At 30.6% G+C, this 23,077-nt stretch overlaps 2 protein-coding genes across 3 annotated transcripts; one reads left to right on the top strand and one right to left on the bottom strand.

Moving 5' to 3' along the window:
• Positions 1–3,519: 3,519 nt before the first annotated feature.
• Positions 3,520–8,737, bottom strand: LOC141449617 (large ribosomal subunit protein mL62). Its single transcript, XM_074119184.1, has 5 exons — positions 8,286–8,737; positions 8,172–8,214; positions 7,244–7,386; positions 6,371–6,543; positions 3,520–3,661 (listed from the first exon to the last, which is right to left on the bottom strand). The coding sequence occupies exons 1-5, from the start codon at positions 8,415–8,417 to the stop codon at positions 3,571–3,573; spliced, it is 582 nt and encodes a 193-aa protein (XP_073975285.1). The 5' UTR covers positions 8,418–8,737; the 3' UTR covers positions 3,520–3,570.
• Rac1 (ras-related protein Rac1) lies at positions 4,042–22,298 on the top strand. Of its 2 annotated transcripts, XM_074119186.1 has the most exons (8): positions 4,042–4,221; positions 4,305–4,550; positions 8,735–8,878; positions 9,500–9,571; positions 11,998–12,115; positions 12,203–12,265; positions 14,304–14,438; positions 17,474–22,298. In XM_074119186.1, exons 3-8 carry the CDS (start codon positions 8,844–8,846, stop codon positions 17,627–17,629), a joined length of 579 nt encoding a protein of 192 aa, XP_073975287.1. In that variant the 5' UTR covers positions 4,042–4,221; positions 4,305–4,550; positions 8,735–8,843; the 3' UTR covers positions 17,630–22,298. The 2 variants fall into 2 exon arrangements, with proteins under 2 accessions (XP_073975287.1, XP_073975288.1); XM_074119187.1 differs by lacking the exon at positions 4,042–4,221 and having other exon boundaries at positions 4,254–4,550.
• The last annotated feature ends 779 nt before the right edge of the window (positions 22,299–23,077 follow it).

Here is a 23,077-nt window from a genome sequence, read left to right as displayed (position 1 = left end):
TGTTATAAAATAAATCTTATTTTCAAGCACTAAAATAAAAACTAACATAGCAAATAGCGACAAATGGCCACAGCAGTTGACCCAAAAAAATAAGAATTATAATTAATTAAAAAAAGCGAGTGTATAAAAGTAATTAGGCTAACCTTAATACCAAGAGTTTTCGTTAGCAGACTGTAAACCATGTGGAGTATAGTGGTTGGACGAGAAGAGTTAAAATGAATTGTACCATTCATACCCACAAATACTGAATAAGAATAATCTGTCCCTTACTCAGGGCAGTAAAAAAGTTGTGCCTACATCAGATTGGAGCCCACTGTTAAGTTAAATTCAACTTGTTTTTTTCGTATTTTTTTATAAAGTTATAATTACTGTTTTAATTAATTTATTCTTTGCATTTATTTTTTTTTAATTATCGCTAACACAAGCACTATTTTATGCTTTGCAGCTCACTAGATTCAGAAACGTCGTCGCCTGAAGATATGCTCTGCAGTTAGTTCCTCTTCTATATTGCAGGTGGACACTCGACCTCTTCGATACGGCAGAGGTGTTACTGCTCGTGATTATGTCCAGGGATGAGCCGAATAAAGGAACTCCAGTCACATCTCTGGACAAATCCAACGGTGGCCACTTTTTAGGGTTCGAAAGCCAGTCTAGCAAAAGACTACAGTAACATCCTAACTACAATAGCGGACCTAATAATTATCTTAAAGGTGATTAATGATGGCGTATTGGTAGGTTGATGCCACAGTGCACCGATTTTTGCCAGCTGTATGTCAGGTTGTCTTGAATTCCGCAGGATGCTGATGTCTGGAGAACAATCATCTTGCCCGCTCCTGCATGGAAGTCAAGCTTACCCCTACTACAGCTTATGCTATTTGCAAAGTGAAATGACTTCTTCTGCAAAAAGTGTTCTTACCACTAATAGGAGTAGTCGTGAACAGAATTTCATTGAGAAGGCCGGTCCGCCATATCTGTTACAAATCTCAAAAATAATTTTTAAAAAGTACGAATTTGCAGCCGCTAAATACCAACCTTATTCCTGGCCCACCAGTAATAATAAATCAATTATTGTGATGGTTTATTATTTGTTGTGGTTAGTTTGTTTTTTCTCATAGAATAACGTAGCCAACGATTTGCTTTGCAGGGTTGATTCACTTCAAGTACTGCCCAATCACAAATATTCTCACTTTTCCCAAATATTTGTTGCCTACTTAAATTAAATATGTTCGGAACTTTCACAGTTTTGATGCTTTATTACATACATAAATGGAAAAACGATTTCAATCACTAAGATGAAAGAATTAAGAATTAATGTGTGAGCATTAACAATTATTACAAAATGAACGAAAAAAGAAATCAGAAACCCTAAGCTCTAGAAAAGCGCAGAGGAGTTTTCGAATTAATCTTAAAAATAATGGATCTTTCAAAAAGTAGTGGTAAAATGAATGCTACTAAGCTGATACAAGAATTTAATTCATTTTCCGAAAAAACCTAGTAAGCCATCAATAATCGCTCGCAAAAAAAAATGCCCAGTTTGTTTGGACACAGAACGTGATTGTCATCCTCGAATACTAAACAGAGAAGGGCAGCTGCAGCGCAGGTTGCCAATCGGCAAACCAGGACAAAGTACTACTTAGTTTGAATGTTGAGTGACTACGGGAGCTCTTCACCGCATCTGCAGGTAGAGATGAAACTAATAGAGTTCATTTTCAGGAAATTCAATTCAGCCTGAAGAATGTATTTATATAGGGTGACCAGAGTTATATGCTCCACCCACTTTTTTTTTAACGGCGGGAAATTTCGATAAAATAAAAAACACGTATTTAATCATTTTTAGTCTAGTTTATTTTCAGTGATTGACCCATTTTTTTAAACCTCTGTATCTCGAGATACAGCATCCAACTTTTGTTTTTCAAATGGAACGTTATATTTAGCTCCTAAAAAAAGCAAAAAAATAATTTTTGAAATCGGTTAGGTTTTTCAAAAGTTATGTTAATTTAAAATATGAAAAACAAATTTCAGTTTACTGTCAAAATTACGTTATTTTTTTTGTAAAGAATCTGTTCAAACTGGGCACAAGTAACGGATAGGCAAGCCCAAACTCTGGACTCCCACGCTTTGCTTGTAGCAGCACTTATGGAGGCGAAGTCAAGATCTAGGCAGGCTAGGGTTTAAAAAAATGGGTCAATCACTGAAAATAAACTAGACTAAAAATGGTTAAATACTTGTTTATTTCTTCGAAATTTCCCGCCGTTAAAAAAAAAAGTGGGTGGAGCATATAACTCTGGTCACCCTGTATATAGTTTCTATGACAGAAAACAATCAACAATTGTAGAGGCTATCAATCAAGTACTTATGCCACATGTTGGAAGAGAGAGGAGGTAACTGTTTAATAAAACAACAGTAAACAAAATAATTTGATTATTATTTTTAGATTTTTATAAAGCGTCTTTTTACAGGGACCCTATCAAGGGAGCAATTTATAAAAAAGTAAATATTACTCCACGATCTGCTATTTAGAGAGTAATTCCTTTGGTATGTTGCAAATAGGATTAGAATAAATAGTTCTAATTAAGAGTTACTCAGACAGATAGGAGATGTGTTTATTTGAATTACCCATATTATTGAGTGTTTGAGGATTTAAGTTAAATGTCGCCGGATATAAGCGAAAACCGATGACAAAAAAGTCAAATAAGGAAAAAATAATAATAATGAGGGTCGGGATTCCTACGCGGAGGTCAAGGGTTCGAATCCAACTAACTGCTGGCCCTTATTTTCTCTTCCTAGGAGCTCACTATTCGGTGGTGGACATTATCTGTAACGAGAAAACACTGTCCAGAGGCCGGCAGTGCCCTGAAATAAGCTCCGGGCGCCAATAATCTCAGATGTTACCCCGCCTTAAATCTTTAATAAAATAATAATAATAATAATAATAATAAGAAGAAGAAGAAGACAAGCATTAAAGTAATTAGGGGAGCACAATTCAACAATTTCATTTTTTATATAAAATGTAACTTACATTAATTTCGCGTCTTAGAGTGTCAGGCAATGGAAGTTTGGAACATTTTAATTTAACCATTTTTCTTCCTGTAAGTTTTTACATAATCGAACACTAAATTGGAAAAACTCATTGATTCACTTTACAAATTCTTATCCCGCATTCGCTATATTTTTTTTTCGTTAAACAAACCTAAAGACATCTGTTTTCTAAAATGTATGAAATTAATTTCTACTGCTGACTAAATTTTAAGAAAGCTAAATTTTGATCATTAAATAAAGGGCTAAATAAGATGGTCAGTACAAAAATAATTTTGCCTGTAAACAGAAACATTTAAAGTATAAAGTAGGTCTATTTTTTTAGTAAGGGCTCCATCTACCAATTACGACATTTCAAGTATAATGTATATTATGTTCTAGGAAAGATTAATATTTTTTCAATATTAATAAATGTTCAAACACGTGAAAACTGTAGGTAGATTTGTTCTAGGATTAATAAATAATGTGGTTTACAGTAGAAAATTAAATACACATAATTAACAATTTATTAGTTAAGCTAATACAATTAATGAACTATAAAATTTCTATATCATCTCTTCTCCTTCCTTTTTTAAGTGAATGCATCCTTTTTTCAACAATTCTTTCTCGATTCGCTTTTTCTCTTCTGGAAAAAAGTTAAATGTAAATTGTAATTAAATAGTGAATTAAAAATAAATTTGAGAAAGAAACGCTGACAGCTAATGGGTAAAGAAGATAACAAATTATTACTTTTTGTTGTGTGTATTATAATAACCTGGCCAAGTAACTGGTACTTTTATTTTTATTTTTTTTGAGATAGTAGGCAATTTGTGTTTTATTCTTTTAAAAGGTACGTTTTTTCAGTGTTGACGTTTAAAACAAAGGAATAAAATAAAACTGCAAATTCAAAATTCGCTTCAAAATTTGTTATTTTAAGTTTCTTAAATTTGTCTACCCATTTGATAAAAATTAGAGTTTGACATAAAAAAGTAAAAAAAAACACTTAATATAACCATGACTACTACACCTAAAACTACCTTGATTTTATAATGTTTATTCAAAAAGTAGATGATTTAACAGTTAGTTACTACATAAGAGAATAACATGACGCTTGAGGTTTGAAAGACAGAAGAATTTTGTAAGTGGACGAAATAGAACCAGTATAGATTAAGTGAAACATCAGTCTTTATGAGAGAAGTGAGAAAGGTAATTTAATTCCTCTTCAAACTTGGTGTTTGTATCAACGACAATGGACTGATTTTAATTTTTTTTTATTTTTGATACAACAGACATTCTCCCTACTTCCCGGCCTACTTTTCAGTGTTGCTAAAAATTTCCAGACCAAAAATAAATTAAAAGAAAATAGCACATTCATAACTTTACCTTGCAGTCTTGCTAAAGGGTTAAATGAAGAATAATAATACGGTTATTGAGGCCACGGAACCCACAAATGTTACATTCCTATGACTGACATATAATTTCACATTTCTGATCTAGCGAATTCAAAATTAGCGAAAGTCGACACAAAGTATTTGGTAAGTGATTATTATTACATGCTTTAACTTGCTATAAATCTGCTTTATACATTTTATAAAGTTGCATCTCTACTGTAGAACCGTGGGCGGTAGGTATAAAAAGGTTGACTAATCCTGTCTTGAACTGTTAGTAAGATGGGCCAGCCATCATTTAAGAAAACTAGGTTGATTCTTCAGAAATGAGCGTTACTTGGTCTCAGTGTAACTAGAGCGAAAGTATGATATCGTATGAATTTCCTTAGCTACAAAAACGGAGGCTGAAATACGCTGAAGAAGCCCTGAAAAGTTATGTTGGTAACGTAATTACCGACAATTCTTCATTAAAAAAGAGGAATTTTGATGCCCAACGCATCAGACCATTATTTTTTCATGAACAGTTAACTCCAAATAGTTCAAGAATGAAATATTATTTGTGACCAATGTGGTTGTACCTCCCTTTCCATCCCCAGTAACATTTCTGATAATAATAAGTAAATTTAATTATTATATTGAGTTTAAATCAAGATCCATTCCACATCACTAAATTTATTGTCTAAATTTGTAGATCTAACAGTTTTGCTTTCTATTGTGTGTAGTTTAAGTACACGGGTAGTTGGTAAATCTTATTTCGTAATCCCCGAAACTTATTTTCGGTATCTCTGAAATTCTTAAATTGGTTTTTAATTAGTGCCCTCAAATTAGTGTTATCATTCATAGATAAACGGTCTCATAATTTAAATTTGAATAGTTTTTTTTTTGAGATACAATAGTTCTTGCCGAGATTTCTAATTTATTTTCCCTCTGTGAGGTGATTCAGATTATATTTCACCAAACCTCCGGCAGTGTTTTTGCTAGTCGGTTGTTGGAATAGTAAATTTTTGTTTATAGTATCCTCTCTTTTGTTCTGAGTCGGGGAGAAAATACCATTCTGCTTCTAATGATTATTATCTTAAAAGAGCTAAGCGTCTCTGTAGCTTGTTTTATCTGAAAGGGCTTCAGCTGAGCTCACTAAAGCTGGAAAGTATTGAAGAACCCTTTGCATCACTGTATATTTGCTCCTTCTTTATATTGCAGAATGTTTTCCCTTTAAATACAATTGTAATATAACCGACTGCCATTACAATTGTTGTATTTATTCATTTACTATATACCATTGCATGCACTTTTTTTTTTAAGCACTAGTATTCCTCTACCTCTAGTATTTCACTGTCGCCTACAGTGAATAGACATCACTTCTTATTCTCTTATCTTGAGAGATTCATGCTTGTCACTCCAAACCAGACCTCATCTTTGGAGTACATGGTCAGGAATATGGGCTTTCAATCCTAATTCTTTTATCGATTCTAATCTTACTATATGTGCTCTTACTGCGTTTATTACATTCGACTCTAATTCTGTTTCTCCCTTTTTTTTTTATATAACTATTGATAGTAACCACGTATTGAGCAACATTCGGATGACCAAGGGACATTAGTTGTATTCTCAATACAACTTAATTACCACTTTCAACTAGTACCTAAAATGCCTTGACACCTTAATTTCTATACGTCTCCTGACCTAGGTAGTCAAGGGGCCTGCCCTTCTTTTACTTTTTAATCTTGAACTGAAAGTTTTTGTTAAATTAAGTATTGTCATGAAATATAACAAAAAGAAATAACATATATTTGAATTCGCTTATATGGTTCTTACTTTTTAGTCCATTGCATGTATACTCAAAGAGATTTTTATTCATAAACTATTTGAAAAACCTCAGATGATATTTAGTATTATTCGTTATTCCCTTACCCATCAGATCCCACCTGAGGCTTATAAATTTCTTAAAGAAATTTTTTTTTGTTTACCTTTTTCTTAGCAAATGAAGTGTTTCTTCCGAAGGAGAAATTGATGTAGGTGTAGCAGCTCTTCTAATCATTTCACGCAGTAACATTATTGCGTCGGCTTGATTGTATAATTGCGATCTTGTTTTGTCCGAACGAACTATTAGAAATCCATCCTTATTTATTCTATTTTTGCACTAAAAAAAAAAAACAAATTATATTATTTTAAGCAATAAGTTTTTTATCCCTTGAGAAAAATATGATGGTTTTAGAACGCTATAAAGAACTGAAACATAATATTTTGTTGAAAACTATCTACGCGAAAAAAAATTACAGTTCCAAACAACAGTCACTCAAAACATTCTAGAAAATAATAATTCTTATTGAAAAATTCTTAAGAAATGGCAGCTCATTAACTGAATTTTGGAATTATATATTTCATTAACACGAAAAACTGATATAATCTATAGATTCGCCAGAAATTCATAATTCTATCTAGTTTATGTTTTAGACTAAAAAATCTGCAGTTTCAAAACCGAATCTGTATTAAGTAATTAAAATTCTATTTAAAAGTTGCATTAGTTTCATGTAACTGAAATCAATTTTCGACTCCAACTCTCGATAATAGAGGAGAACAAGTTGACAAAATCTTAGTGGTCTCAATTCCACGCTTAATTCCATGAAATAATCTTAATATGAGTTAAACTTAAACTGTGGCTTCATAAATTATTTCGTTCTCTAAACTTAATAAGAGAATAATTTATCTAATATTAAAAAGAATGCATCATCTTAGAATATCTCTAGAATTCATACAGAATTAAATACTCATTAAAAGCTATATTTCCACCAAACACAAACTCAACATACCCAAAATTTTAATAAAGAATAAGATACTACCTTAGAACTTATATTTTTCTTTAGATCTTCACTAAGCCAATCTGCGCTCTGTAAATGGAATCTAATGTCTACTTTTGTGTCTACCTTATTCACATTTTGTCCCCCTGGCCCAGAACTTTTACAGTAAGTTATTTCTAATTTTTCTGAAAATAGGAATGCACATAAATTTAGAATATAACATGCAATATACAGAAATTTATTTTTTCTCTAAACCTTACTTAAAAATATTCTAATGGTAGTGCATTAAATACGGATACGGCGAATTTAATAATTCGGATTATAAACATGCACACTGCTTCAGTAAGTTCTGCAATTTCATTTTAAGTTGTTACTGCAGTTGGAAAAAAAATTCGGACGGTTTGATTTATTTTAAACTTTATTAATTGGAATAAAGTAAACAAAAGGATACTTCACAAGTATTACATATCTCCAAGTGTGTGAACTGTACAATATTATAGTGTTAACTATACAAGACAATACATCCACACATTTCAAAATGAAATTATTCTAAATGATAGAATATTTATATCTCAATGTTAATAACGCGTTCCTCACATATGTGAATTTATAATTACATACCATATTTTATAGTGAGATAAAATAAAATCAGTACCTCGGAGGTATACGACACTAAGTCCATTTTTTCAAAATTTCTTTTTTTGTTTCTAATAAAAATTATTTTTTTTATTACACAGCCATCTGTTAACGTGCATTTATGTTACTTATTAACCAAAGATGTAAGCAAAACAACTCCCTTGAGCTTATAAGTAAGGAAAAACGGCGAAAAAATCTTTCATTTGCTCTCCTGTAAAAAATTTAAAATGTGGTATAGTGTTGTATACTTCCGAGGTACTGATATAAAAGGCCTAACATTAATCTAAGTATACCAACCACATATAATAGGAAATTAATTGAATTAAAATTTTACCAATAGGTATGTATCCTGAAAATCCCGTCGAGTTTTCTGGTATCTAAAAGTAAAATAAAATAATAAACTTTCAATTATCTTTTACCTAAGAAACAAGTTTTAACAAAAACATACCTTCACTGGATAGTTTATACTTAACGAGCTTTTAGGATACAAGTGACTTAACGAAACCGAGCTTTTATAAGTACTAATATTCCTTAAAACTGGAGTAATAATTAACCTAAAAGAATTTGTAAACAAACTCATACTTAAACGTTTTTTATTTTAGAACAAGCACAGGATTGCAGGGTGTAACCTACTAGGTATTGTTGGCACTAACTAAACCACTGCTATGTTGCAGCAAAAAGCAATCTGTTCACTATTCTATTGTTCTAGTTACTCTCTTCCTTATTTGAATCTCAGCATTATTTTCTAGAAATAGAATACTCTCCAAATATTATTATATATGTTTTAAAATAAAACTAGTAGAAGTCAAGCAACTAAGGTTAAATTGTTTTTAAGAACATGTGTTTAAATTGACATTCAAGAGATTTTCTCATCACATCAGCCGCCCTTTATTACAGCGAAGAGGGGGTATACTGACAACACACACAGAGAAACTATTCGGAGCACTGAACTATTGACGCTTTATCCGCTTACAATTTGTTAAGTTACTGTTTTATTTAAATAAATATGCAGGCCATTAAGTGTGTAGTTGTTGGAGACGGGTAAGTTGAATTTATGTATATTTTGAGATAATATTACTTTCCTTGAATTGATATTTCATTAATATTTCCATGTGCGAAAGGTTAGTGTAAGCCAAGTAAACTCATTTATAAACTTAAAGATGTTTTTGTCCGAAAAACTTAATTTCATTATTCGAAAAATAAATATTTAAGTCTCAACTAATCAAGGTTAGTTGTGAATCTGATTTTTGCATATGTAGAAAATCAAGGTTGAAATCAGTTCTTCATGCTTCGCATGCGATTTCATGTTACAATAGTTTTTAAGAAATGAATTAACCATAATGCTGGTGGTACTAAATTTACTGTAACATTAGTGTTTACCAAAGCATAATTAAAAGATAGGGCGTTAAATGTTTCTCTTATGATCGGGTATGAATCATTATGTGAGCTTAGATGAATTAAGAATTAGAAGTGAGTTTTATAGACCCTATTTATTAGGGTAATAGATGTTTTGTTGGCAGTTGATTTAGGCGAGTCCTTGAATCCGGTGATCATTTAGTGAATAGAATTTCATAGCTAATTCTTAACTATTGCATAAAATTACAGTTCTTATTTTGATTGTCAGATTTGAATTCTTCTTCTTATTATTATTTTTTATTTCAGAGCTGTGGGTAAAACTTGTTTGCTTATTAGTTACACAACAAATGCTTTCCCAGGAGAATATATCCCCACTGTGTAAGTATTTTGATTGTTTTTTTGAATTTATGTTAATGTCAAGTAATAAAATAAATTTAAGGCGTGAAGACGGTAAATAGGATCAACAGAAAATGTTACTATTTCTTAAAGAAAATGGTAAATTTATGTTTAATTAAGCAGTGAAATTCTCTCTCTCTCTGTATAAATAAATGTATTTTGTGTGCGTGTATGTAAAGTAATAGTTCAAATGGTTGAGGAAACATTTAAAAAATAATTGAATACTTTTGTTTAAGATTTTATTGTGCACTGCCGAATAGCGTCATGAACAATATTTGTATTCCTCGATTGATCACTTGCTAATTTAAAATATTACCATTTTCTTTGCCAGATAATGTGGTGGTCCTTAAGAAGCGCCATTAATGTTAGATTTTAATATTATTAATGAATTACTAATTAACTATAAATGTTTAATCGTCTGCAAGAAAGTAATTGTCATAATTTTCGTGAAAAATGCCAGTGATTCAGATTTTAATATTATTAATGAATCACTGATTAACCATAAATATTTAATTGTGTGCAAGAAAGTAATTGACATAATTTTCGTGAAAAAGTGATTCAGATTTTAATATTATAAATTAATCATTAATTAACCATAAATGTTTGATTGTCTGTTGTTATAATTTTCGTGAAAAATGCCAGTGATTCTTAGCATTAAATTAAAAATAGTATTGTGGAGAGTGGATTCACAGGATTATTATATAATAATAATTGTTAATTATAATACTAACTGGGAAAAAAACCACCTTATTTATCTGAAATCTGTGTCGGGTAGGTTGGAATTCATATAATTATATTTTAATAGCATATCCTACAATCCCTACAGTGAAAAATATGGTAACTTGAGGTAATCTAATAGATTGTAATTTAATGTCTGTAAATTTCAAATGGCAAAAAATAAAAATAAATAAACCAGTTTTTAAAGTTAAGCTGAAGTAGTTCCCCAAAGAGGTAAAATTCTAATCAGGTAAAAGATGTAATAGGTTCAATAAGCAGTTATCCTGTAAGCAAAATTCCTTTATACATGAGAAAGATATCTCTAGAAAAAATTTGTCTTAAAATATAAAAACTGTTTTAATGTGATTCCTAAAAACCCAGCTGTTCTTTACATTTAATAATAAAAGTTTGAAGTCGGAAGTGTAACTTTAGTTATTTAGTAAATATATAAGTTTTTTCTATTGGTGCTTTGTTTTATTTAAGAAATTAAGTTTTTAAGTCAATCAACATACTTTTCCAATTGTTTGTTGACCAAATTTCATATGATTAGCTGATTAAAATAAAAAAAAATTATTGACTTAGATTAAATGATAATTGTAATAGATAAAATGTCTTAATCGTTCAGCATCAAGAGTGAAATTAGAGAATTCAAGAAAATTACAGTTTCTTAATTAAAATGAAGGCTTGCCTAGCCTTTCGTAGTTATGGTTTAAAGTATATCAATATCCTCACAAAAAATATGCTGCACTAATTTGTTGATTTTCCGTTAAATATGTACGTATATTTAACTATTATATTTATACTATTTTTTTAAAGCAAAATTTTCTTCGTGGAATTAGTTTAGAGCTAATTGGCAAATGAAGTGCGTTTTAGCTCCCCCCACAAAAATAGACTTATAGAAATTTTATTATACAGTTAACATACAATTTATTTATTTATTTTTTAAATTTTATTGTTTGTAAGTACTTGAAAATAAAGTTGAAGTTTAAAATAAGTAAAATAAAAATTAGTAAGAAGAGCTCATTCTACTAAAAGGTAATCTTATTTTCTTGCTTCTAGATGTAACTTGTTGGAACATGTGTAATTATTATTCACTAAATATCCGTAAAGGAGGATCATTGATTTAACAGCGTTCATTTTTCTATTATATAATTAACCTACCCACTTGGCTTTCTTTTTTTAATGGCGCTGGTGTCTAAAATTTCATTCCGTGCGTCGCAATCCAATGTAATTTCACCAAACTTAGGCACACTACAGTCTCATGATTAACAATCCCCTTAATCGTCGTAACTGTTTAGCGTCCATTTTTTCCTGAACACACAGCTATTGTCTACGCTAAGTGCTTGGTTAGCCAACTAAACTTCTATCCAGATAAGTTTTGCCTCAACACAATACGTAGATTAGTTATAAGGCCTTACAAATCATGAGCCCATAATATCATGATTTTTGAATTGTACAAATATCACTCGAAAAGTTGCTGACGCCTTAAGTTTTCTAGGAAATTATCATGTTATCTGCTTCCTTTGCTTCAGATAGCATTAATTTCTAAGAAAAATTTCATTTTTAAGAGTTAAATACTTGCTATTACATTACTTTTCCACTTGAATTCGAAGTAAGGTAGTTCTTTTATTCATTTTGATAATTCATTAGGATTAATAGTAAAATGATTTACAATTAAAATGGTATTACAGGTTTGACAATTATTCTGCAAATGTTATGGTGGATGGTAAGCCTATTAACTTAGGATTGTGGGATACGGCTGGTCAAGAGGATTACGATAGGTTGAGACCACTTTCTTATCCTCAGACGGTATCCATTTTATTTTTATTTTACGAGTGCATATAATAATAGCCTTTTAGAATTTATCTATTATTGATCATATATTTGTTTTTACAGGATGTTTTTCTGATATGTTTTTCTCTAGTGAATCCAGCTTCGTTTGAGAACGTTAGAGCGAAGGTAATGATAGATTTTTTATTAATAATGTTAACATTAAATGAGATGATAATTTAATGCTTACTAAAGAAATTGAAACTATTTTCAGATTTTTAGGAATACCGTATGGAATTTTAAAAATTTTAATTTTTAGCTTCTTTTTTTTTTGTATTGCAATATAACTTACACAAGTTTATTCTCATTCGTGCTTACCATCAAACTGTCATTTCAAGTACGGCTGTACTACCTAATTCTAGTTAGAGGCAACTTACTTTTTCAAAAATCTGAACGAAATTTTATTTGAGATAGAACATTATGTTGCATAAGTAAGTGTAAGCATAGTAATCATTAAGCAGTTCACCTCTGAGATGTTCCGTTCTTACAGGAATATTTAATAAAAATACAGATTCAATTGTTTTCTTTTTATTAATTTTAAAGTATATAGAATTAGTGGATCAAACGTTTAAAAAGGGATACCAAGTACACCATCTAAGTTGAAACAATGGAGAATGTAGATTGTGGTGAGTAACAGGAAAAAAAGTAAAGCAGTAATTCAAACATTTAGTCTTTCATCAAGGAAATTGGCAATGAAATCCAAACAAATCAAATTTCAATTAAAATTCAACTTGGTAATTTCTATTTAGCAATGGAAAATAATCTTAAGAAGAAGAGCGAAGTGATAATAAATTCATTGAAAGGTGTTGAATACATTCGTGAAGATGGAGAGTTAAAAAAACTGTAATGAAATTGTGAAAATGAGAAAACTGCTGGAGAGTGTAAGATGAGGAAATAGATGCCACTAAAGTTTCTGCAAGCAGCAAGCTCATTGAACAGAAACGGTAACGTGTCTGTTTTGGATAAGGGATTTCAGAAATTAGAACAAAAAATTAAGCTGTTCGGGTAGCGAATATAGGTAGAATGAAATTATAGTAGGACCTTTTACTTTTAATGTGGACGTCAGGTTTTCTTAAAAAAAATTTCTTTTTTTTCAAATAGTTACTTTTTGGTGTTGATAGAATTTTATGTTTTGTTGTAGAAAAGAGTTTACAGACTTATTTGTAAAGAAATTTTTGTGCAAAACAATGTTAAGTTATTATTTCATTGGGAGAGGTGTTGGCAGATTGTAATTTCTAATAATTTTATTGTAGGTATATATACGTAATTACAATCTGAATAGAAAATGCTGGTTAGATGAAAGTTTGACAAAAACATAAACATCAACTAAACTAGCATATCGCACCCCCGCTAAAAAAGAGTCACAACTCAAAAAACATTGTTTTGAGAAAATTTATGTTAAAGAATTTATTTCACTTGAGCCATTCATTTATCAGTTACCGTGCCAAAATACAAGTTAACTTGTTTTACTGTTTCAGGAATATATTAGCTCAATGCTATTGGTGCAGTAATTTTCTCAAAAAATAATTCGATTCTTTTTTCTTTTTTTTTAAGCGATTTTTGAGTTGTGACTCATTTTTAGCGGGGGTGCGATATACTAGAGCCTTCTAATAATTTAGACCTGTTCGAATTTCAAAAAACTCGTTAACATCTCAATTACCGCAGAACATAAGTTTAACGGTATTAAGGATTGTATCACCGTAATTAATATTCATCACGGCTTGTATATTCTATCTAGCCTATAGCCTTTTAGTCATTTATTTATAGCGAATATCAGAGATGAAATTATTATTTGGGCATAGAGATTTTGTACAAATTTTGTGGATGTTTTATTGATATATTTAGGGACTGTTGTAAGCTTCAGTTCTTAATGAAACTTGTTTATTCTGTACTATATCAATTTAATCTATTAATATGTTAAACTTATTTCCTGCGGTAATTGTAGGTATTAAAAGTTTTAAATTCGAACAGGTCTAAAGCTTTTTGATGTTTTCCGCAGGCTCAACAATAACCAATGGAAACAATTAGCCAATTGTTGCACTTCCGTTATTTTGATTATTGAAGTTTATGAGATAACATCACAAAAATGTCTGCTTTATTCTCTCAATTGTAAGTTTTAAATGAATAATGATTTGCTTCTAAATTTGAGATTTTTTTTACATGTTAGTGGTATCCAGAGGTGCGACATCATTGTCCAGCGACTCCAATAATTCTTGTAGGAACAAAACTCGATTTGCGAGAAGATAAAGAAACGATAGAAAAACTGAAGGAAAAAAAATTAGCACCTATAACATATCCTCAGGTATTAGTTTTTTAAAATTAAATTATGTAGTGGTAAGTCTAGTATTTAGTCATTCTTCTTCATCCTTTGGTGCTACAATCCTTGAAGGACTTTGGCGTTCTCTCGCAGGAAGTCCCAACCATCTCTGTCCGTGGATTTCCTTCTCCACTGTCTGATGTCCATCTTTTACAAATCCGCCTCCATATCCTGCTGCCAATGAAAACTTGGCCGACTTCTAGGTCTTCCACCTCCTGGGTGTCCTTCATAGACATTACGAGGTACTCTTTCCACACTCATTCTGTAGAGGTGACCCAGTCAGCGCAACCTTCCCATTTTTATGGCAGCGATAAGAGTCACTTCTCCTATAGAGCTGATACAATTCGGCATTTTTACGAGAATGGTACTCGCCGTTCAGAACTACTGGGCCATAAATACTCCTCAAAACCTTCCTCTCTCACAGTTAAGTCTCCGCTCATCTGCTGCAGTCCAACATCCACGCCTCCAAGCCATATAACAATACCGTCGGGGAACTGTCATGTATGGTGACTTTTGCTTGTCTGGAGACTTGCTTATTACGAAGCGTACTTCTTATCGCCCCCAGACACCTGTTATCTGTCAAGATTTTGCTACTAATGTTCTCGCCGACTTCATTCTTGGACGTGAGGGTAACTCCTAAAAATTTTAATTTGTTTACTCTCTCGAAACGGTTTGCCCCAACTAGCAGATCTCCGAATCTTTATTCTTCTCTGGTAGGCACCATACATATATTTTGTTTTCTCGATGTTGATCTGCCTCTTCCAGTTCCGTAAAAGCGTTTTTTTGACGCGACTGCTGATCTTGATGTAACGCCACATCGTCCGCTTAGGCTAAGTGCTGTACCATACGGCCTCCTTTATTTATGTCCACCTTCCTCTAGGCCATTTCTAGGACCAGATTAAAACTTCCTCATCTTAAAAATTCTTACGCACTTCCTTTTTTCGTTCTCCTAATATCCATCGCAGTCCTCTGATTCTGTTCCATTTACTTGCTGTACCATCAGTATCATCCTTCTTTTCTAAACTTTACGGTAATAGACTGTCCTTTGTAATAATTCCTCTGTTTTGCCGCCAAATGCCTCTTTTTCTGCCTGAACCTTCAGTTTCTCCGTAACAAATATTCTTCTTTTCGTACCTTTACATTGGGTTCTTGTTTCAAGTTTTTGCTTAGACTGAGCTCTAACCAAAAAAATGGTCTGAATCTATGTCTATCCATCTGTAACTCGATTTGATTACGAGTAACACCATCAGGTGACATCCAGGTTTCTAAATGAATCTTTTCTTTTGGGGAAAGAATGTGCTTGACACTCTCATGTTATTGTCAGATGCGAAATCAATCATTCTGTAGCCATTGCCATTATACATCATAGTTTCTGTTAAAGCCAATTACTGGTCTAACTATATGCTACCTCTTTACCCATCTTCGCGTTAAAGTCACCCAGAATTAATTTTACATCATGATTCGGGATTCCATCATATACTCGCTCTAACTCTGCATGAAAATCTTACTTTGTTCCAACTTCAGCATCCTCAGTGGGAGCATGTACGCTGACTAGACTAATTTAACTAAATTTTATCTTTCAATTTTAAGAGGCAGATTCTTCCATTTGATTAGGCTGAAATTGAATTACATATTTCTTCAATTTATTACTTACTTGCGAATCCCGTACCAATGATATTAGCCGTGCTCCCACTTTTAATAATAATTAAGGGCCAGGTATTGTAAAAATAATTAAGTGCTTTAACTCTTTAATTTCGATCTTTTTCCATCTTATCTCTTGTAGAGCTGAAACTTCTATACCATACCTCATCAACTCTTCTTCAAGCCTACGGCTAGCACTAGGGGCGTAAAGTTTCGCACAGCGAGTTGTGACTAATTAGTATGACTAAATTTCGTGATGAATTGCAATGAGCATTATCCAATTATATTATTACCCATTACATTAATGTTTGATTTTCATTCACTTAGTTGATATTAAAGAACTGAAATGTTTTAACGGGTTATAATAAGGCATGCTGGGCCAGATAGAGAGATTCCTCTTACGTCACGAAAGTCTTTCCTCAAAGGCTTGTCAACTATGTAAGCATTGTCTTTTTTACTGCACTGCCGATACCAAACAATTCTTTTTCAGACAATTTTATCCATCTCTGAGCTATAAAAGACTTATGGGGGAACTAAAGACAGACTGGACTCGAACCAGGAATCTCCGCGTGTAAGTCCTGTAAATAAACCGTTCAGTTAATTCCTTCCGCCACAAGAGATTTTAATACTTTTTTTTTTTTTTGTTAATTGATGCTATTTATTATTTAAGATTTAAGAACAGGCATCTGTTTCCTGTCACTACTATCGCCTAGATTTCTGTGGTTATATACGAGTAGTTGTATGTAGCAAGTGACTTTAGATATTTAAAATCACTGCTCTGTGATTGCTCAATCCAGATTTGTTCTTCTCCACGCGACGGGGCTCTCGAGGTTCGCTTGAATTTGGTCTTTACTTCGTTGATTTCCAGACCACGTTTCTTACAAACTTCTTCCAGTTCTTGAAAAGCTCTCACTAGGGCCGCTTTAGTCAACACATAGTCTGCCTAGGCGAGGTGTTGTAAACGGTGCCATCGGGTTTCGTTCTAATGGCCTTCACTGCTCGCTCTAAATAGAGATTCTAAACAGAGATTGAAGATTACACAGGATAGTGTATCCCCTTGTCTTAGGCGTGTATCTACTTCGAACTCCTCATGCAAAGTATTATGTATTTTAACCTATTAGCATAACTGACTGACTTTTCGTTCTTTATCATTTGCAAAATTGCCAATGCGATTTATTTCTAATATCTTCTTAAATATCAAAATAACTAAGGACTTTAGATGATCTGAGCTGTAAAATATTTTCTAATGGCAATTATATCAGATTCTGTTAAAATTAAGATTTAAGTCGTTTTTAATAAATTAAGTTTTTAGCCCTAATGTAGCAAATTTTTTATAATTAAGAATATTATATTGCGTTGAATCAATCATGTTATTTAAGGGGCTAGCAATGGCTAAAGAAATTGGAGCTGTTAAATATTTGGAGTGCAGCGCTCTAACTCAGAAAGGATTGAAGACTGTTTTTGATGAGGCAATACGTGCAGTACTCTGTCCCGTACTCCAAGCAAAGCCAAGACGGAAGTGTATTCTTATATAATTTTAATTCTTTTAACTGTACAAAAAAAATACTAACAAAAAAAAAAAATATTAGAAATCAGATTTTGCAGAACGTTTTTGTTCTAAAAGTGAAATAATTGAACTATCCCTATTGGCCAAAATACTCTTAAATGTATATAGTTTAATGTATAATTAATTTTTTGTTATGTCATTATTACGACTATGTTGCATGAAAATTAATAAGATCCCAGTGTAAATAATTGACCCTTACTGAAAAGTTAAAATTATTAAAACCTGCTTATTTAAAAAAGTGCAATAACACTGTTCAGTTTTCTTTTGTATACTGCAAAAAAATCAGGGCAGAGCAAGAAATTCAGGCCAACTTTGGACTTGTAATAAAGTGTAAATCATAAATAAATGTTTTTTAATTTGTCATCAAATCACTTTTCATGCAATGTTTTTGTCGTCTTGCATTTAGACGAAAGCTTAACAATGTATTATAATCCCAAAGAAACAAACAAAACTAATAAATAAATATAAAAAGATATATATATATATAAATTGTTGAATAAGAAAATGTTAAAAATTTGTTATTTTCATTTTTGGCGTTACTTTTATATATAAAACAAATTGTACAGGCACAATTACACGTTATTTTATTTAAAACTGTTGATTTCCTTTTTTTCTTTTCACAAATTGCGTATATAATGTGCTTTTTATATTCGGCTTACTCAATTTTTTTTTTTAATGGCAATTGACTAAAAATATTCAACTAAAGATTTATTTACGCAATAATTTTTGTTTAATTTATATTTATATTAATAACAGTGGTGCTTATAAACTGGATGTTAAGACATTTCTGTAAAATTAGTGACTAGAGTGCATCGTTCAAGCCAAATTTTCAATATAAAATTCAACTTAGAGGATTTATGATTTTTAAATTATACGCAGAAAATTAAATATTAGATAAACGAAGTGGAAAAAATTGTATTTGTAAATTAGTAATTTGCAAAATTTAATTTCTTTATAATATGCTGTAGAGAATATTTTCAATACTTTAAAAAAAAATTCATTTTAAAAGTAAATTTCTTCTTTGGTCTTTATTTTATTTGTTGTAAATATATAAATAATATAAATAGGCTTTAAATATATTTAATAAGATTGTAGCTGTCTATTTGAAGTGATAATTCATTTCTAATAATGTTGATCATCAATTGGTCTTGTGAGATATTTCTTAGATTCTGATTTCAATTTATTATTTTTTATTCAAAACTGTCTCAAAATGTAGCTAATATTAATATACATTTTTTACATTAAGAGAGAAGTAATCTTAAATTTTAAGAACAAATAATCCTATTTTTATTTTCCAATTAACTATTTTGTGTTATACTTCTTAGTATTTTTTTTTTTCGCGTTACTATTTTTTAATTTGTATTGTAACAATTTGCGTACAGACCATTAAATGCAAAGATCTCTTAAAAAATTGCATGGGCTATTTATATTTCTTGTAAGAGGAAGGTTAATTCTTTGACTTTCTGAGGGTTCATAAAAAAAAGGTGTTTACAGTAATACACTGCCATAAACCAACCATTTTTTTTTTTTTTTTTTTTTTTTTTTTTTTTTTTTTTTTTTTTTTTTTTTTTTTTTTTGTTACTCAGGCCTGTTTTTTAAACTTAGTTTGATAGTGAATTTTAATTTGCCCTGTTGATGAAAATACATTGCTTTATAACTACTTCGGCTTTCTTTACTTAAATGAAAATTTATTTCTTAGACCATTATTTTACAATGAAATAGTGTGAAGTACTATGAAAACAGTTGATTTTATCAAATAGGTGCTACGGACTAGGAAAAACTCCAATATTTCAATGTTAAGAACGGAATTGAATGTGATTTTGAGTTTAGAGAAAGTTCATTTTCACTTAATTGCCTCTATTGCTATTAAAAGAAGTATTAGCGAGTTTTCATGTTAGTCGATAACGACGATCGGTGGTCGTAACAAATCTAAACAGTCAATGAAAGGGTGCGAATCAAATCGTCTTTTTGGTTTTGTCTGAATTCCTGTAGATGGTAAAAGAGTTAAAATACTGCTGATAAAAGTTAATTAATATATTTTTTTAAATGTTTAAATGGCTCAAATGAAAATTAGCATTGGGAAATTAATACATGATGTAATATATGAGTGTTGCTCGTTAATCTTTATTTTTTAAATTGTTTTATTAATTTTATTTTTTAATGCTTTAAAATCTTTTTTTTCGGTATATATCTTGAAAATTTCTCTGTGCCAAAAGTTTCGGCACGATGTGGGCCTTCATGCAATGTCTGAAATAATACGAAGGTGTGATAGCTATAGTCTGTTGAGGTTATAATCAAGGATCTTATGACGGCTTTTGTCGCTGACTTCTTGATTGAGTTTGATTACGTGGTTATATATGAACGTATATCACACATTGTTGAGAGCAAATATCTGTACCGAAAAGTTTGGCATATAGAAAAGGGAGTTTTTAATACCTTCACCCAAAAAACCAGAAAAGTTTAATTTATTGATGAAGTTTTTAAAAGTATGTACTTTTTAGGGCGGGTGTTGGCCTAGTGGTCAAGATCGCAGCTTTGTAAGTGGTAGACCCACCAGTTCGAATCCCACGTATGACTACTTTTTATTTGTTGGAAAAAATGTTGATAGTGAAATATGAGCTTCTGCCCCCGCCCGCGACACCTAATTGATAGTTGAACGATAAGCCCCGCCTGAAAAAAAAGCGATTACATTACTCTAGTTTGTACTTATAATCAAAGAAACAAGTTAAACATTAAGAACAAGAAGTCTATGTATAAATTTGACTAATTCGGTCATAAAATTTTTATTTTTAAAGCGTGAATTCATTTAAATCCCATTAGAGATTTGAAATGTGTTATCGTAGGAGATATGAACACCTGTTTGCAAAGTTGAGAAGCATCTAAGGCCTACCGATCAAATACATATTTGTCAAAACAGAAATTATAAAAACTGAAAGGCGCTTAAATACAATAGCTTAAAATGTCGTAAGTTATTGTTTACTATTACTGTTAATAAATTCATAAACCCCTTTAAATTTCTATCCTTTATCGTTCTGTAATTTAAATCATGTATTTTAATAGAAAGACTATCGGACAATATGCGTGATCACAATGAGAAATCTGACATAGTCTGGAAAGCTCTGCTCTAAGCTCTTTAGCTTCTTTAGTTTCTTCAGATTATACCCCGTTCTAAAAATGTGTACTAATATTCGCTTCAGGAATATATTTTTTCTATTACTTTAACCCACACAGTGTAAGTTGAATTTTGGTTGGATAGAAATTAGGATGTATTACTGAATATCCTTAATTTATATGTATGACTTTCCTTTTCTCGTGCTGGGACTGCTGAGGTCTTTTGCGCAATTTATTTGTTTTATTAAAATGTTAAGTGTAATTTTTTTTATATAACGAATGTTCATTGGGTACAATTATGAATTCCAGTGGTTAAGCACATAAAAAATTAAATAAGAGATCACTGCCTTAATAGATTTTTGGCAAATTAAAGAAATATATTAGTTACTGTGGCCTTTTCTTAAAAAATATTTATAATATGAATAAATTTGTTAACGACCGAAGCGTAATGATTTTTTTTTAAATTGAGGTTCGGTCAAAAAAAAATATTTAAAATTTCCAACGCTTCGACTAAAACGTGCTTTCATGCCCTAAATACCAGTTCAAAAAAAGTTTAATTGAAAATAAATTACTACTTATGAAGTATTGCAAATAATAATTTTTTGTCCTAGCTTATGACGGCAGTATTTTTGTGAAATAACTGTTTATTAGATAGCATCTACAGAAGTATTGAAAATTAACTTAATTTTTAATTATAGCTTAACTTAAAATAATTTTTATGTAGTTGAAAATTTCATAACTGTAATTTATTATTATTTTTTGTGTGTACACTTAATTTATGATTATTATTTATATTTTAAGAAAACCTTTTGTACTGTTTTTTAGGACTTGTAGAACACCTCGTATTTGTCAAATCGTTGACAACCATAAATTTTATGTATATACTATACAATAAATATATATATGTATTAAATTATACATAAAATTAAGTCTCTATTTTTGATCGAACCTCAATATTTTGTAGAGTTGATAAACATGCAATTAAAAAAAAAAAAAATCAAATTGATGGAGTATTAATTTAAAAAGTTTCTAATAAGGCATAAAATTTATCTATATATATTGTTATTTGTGTGAATATTTTAACATAAGCTTGAATTTATTTATATTATAATTGCTTTGACTGTAAAATTGATTTTATTCTAGATTATATTTGTTAATAAGTAAAAGAATATATTAATCTTTTCTTCCAAAAATAAAATATTAATGGTTTCAATTTTCTTACATTTTATTAGTTCATGAATTTGGTACTTTCTGTTGATTTGATTAAAGCAAACATAACTTGTTAATAACGATATATGTAGCGTGCCAGCAACTTGGCTATAATAAATAAAAGAAATGCTCAATATCTTTTCTTTATAATATTTTTAATTATTTAATTCTATTTGTTTTACACTTGAGTTATGTAATTTTTGCTTAATAGTCTTTGAGTGTAAGGTAACTACTTGTTAAAACTGCTTATGATAAAATATAATATTGTTTGTATTCCATATGTTAAAATATCAATAAACATCCACAATAACTCTTAATTGAGCTAGTTTCATTTTATTTTTGTATAGTATTTTACTAGACAATCTGTTTATCTGTATTAAAGTGTCTGTTTAGTTGTATTAACGCTGATCGAGCATTGTCCAATGTTTTTAACAATAAATTTGGTTTTGTGGATGCAGCATTGAAAGTGTTGGTGTTAACACAGTGAGGCGTAACTGGGAGTGGACATAGAAAACAATTGGTGATAATGAAAATGAAAGATTTCTCCTGTGAAAACTGATGTACAGGAATTAATAGAGAACTAGGCATTAGTGAGATGAACACTGAACTCAAACATTAAAAAGAGGCAATTGCGGAACTGATATGAGAAGCCAGAAAAAGAAATTTGTGTGCCCGGTTTCATCGTTAATAAGAGAACTTTTGATATTATAAAAATTTATCCATGAATCCATTATTATCCAACCAAAAACAATTGGGTAATAGCAGAAATTCCTTGACCTAATTGAAAATCGATCTTCAGATACAGAGAGCAGTTGATAACCTCCAGGCTAACCTGGCTTGCGAGCCAGAGGAGGCACCTTTGAAGGCACAGTACATGCTTCACAAGTTAAGTAAAGTAAAGATTATTTGATAAATTAAGGAATAAGTTTAATCCTTTACATGAAAGATATTGATCACTTAAATATGTGGCAGGAGGTTTCCAATTTTTTTGGTAATTAAACGCAACTCTCCCAAAATTACCAAATAATTATTGAACCTTCTTGTTTGTAACAGATGTAAAATTAATTTTTAGCCATTTTGTGTATGCTTGAGAACA

This window comes from Rhodnius prolixus, unplaced genomic scaffold, assembly GCF_049639745.1.
Source record: "Rhodnius prolixus isolate KJV_2025 unplaced genomic scaffold, Rpr scaffold_2, whole genome shotgun sequence".
Lineage (NCBI taxonomy): Eukaryota > Metazoa > Arthropoda > Insecta > Hemiptera > Reduviidae > Rhodnius > Rhodnius prolixus.
This window is presented reverse-complemented; position numbering and strand designations above follow the sequence as displayed.

What these genes read in the sequence shown, in the direction of transcription:
- LOC141449617 (XM_074119184.1), bottom strand. Translation starts at nt 8,417, where the DNA reads ATGAGTTTGTTTACAAATTCTTTTAGGTTAATTATTACTCCAGTTTTA. An exon ending in GTATAAACTATCCAGTGAAG is followed by an intron (nt 8,215 to 8,285) that starts GTATGTTTTTGT and finishes TTTTACTTTTAG; the next exon opens with ATACCAGAAAACTCGACGGG. An exon ending in CTTCATTTGCTAAGAAAAAG is followed by an intron (nt 3,662 to 6,370) that starts GTAAACAAAAAA and finishes ACTTTTTTCCAG; the next exon opens with AAGAGAAAAAGCGAATCGAG.
- Rac1 (XM_074119186.1), top strand. Translation starts at nt 8,844, where the DNA reads ATGCAGGCCATTAAGTGTGTAGTTGTTGGAGACGG. An exon ending in TGTGTAGTTGTTGGAGACGG is followed by an intron (nt 8,879 to 9,499) that starts GTAAGTTGAATT and finishes TTTTTATTTCAG; the next exon opens with AGCTGTGGGTAAAACTTGTT. An exon ending in CACTTTCTTATCCTCAGACG is followed by an intron (nt 12,116 to 12,202) that starts GTATCCATTTTA and finishes TTGTTTTTACAG; the next exon opens with GATGTTTTTCTGATATGTTT.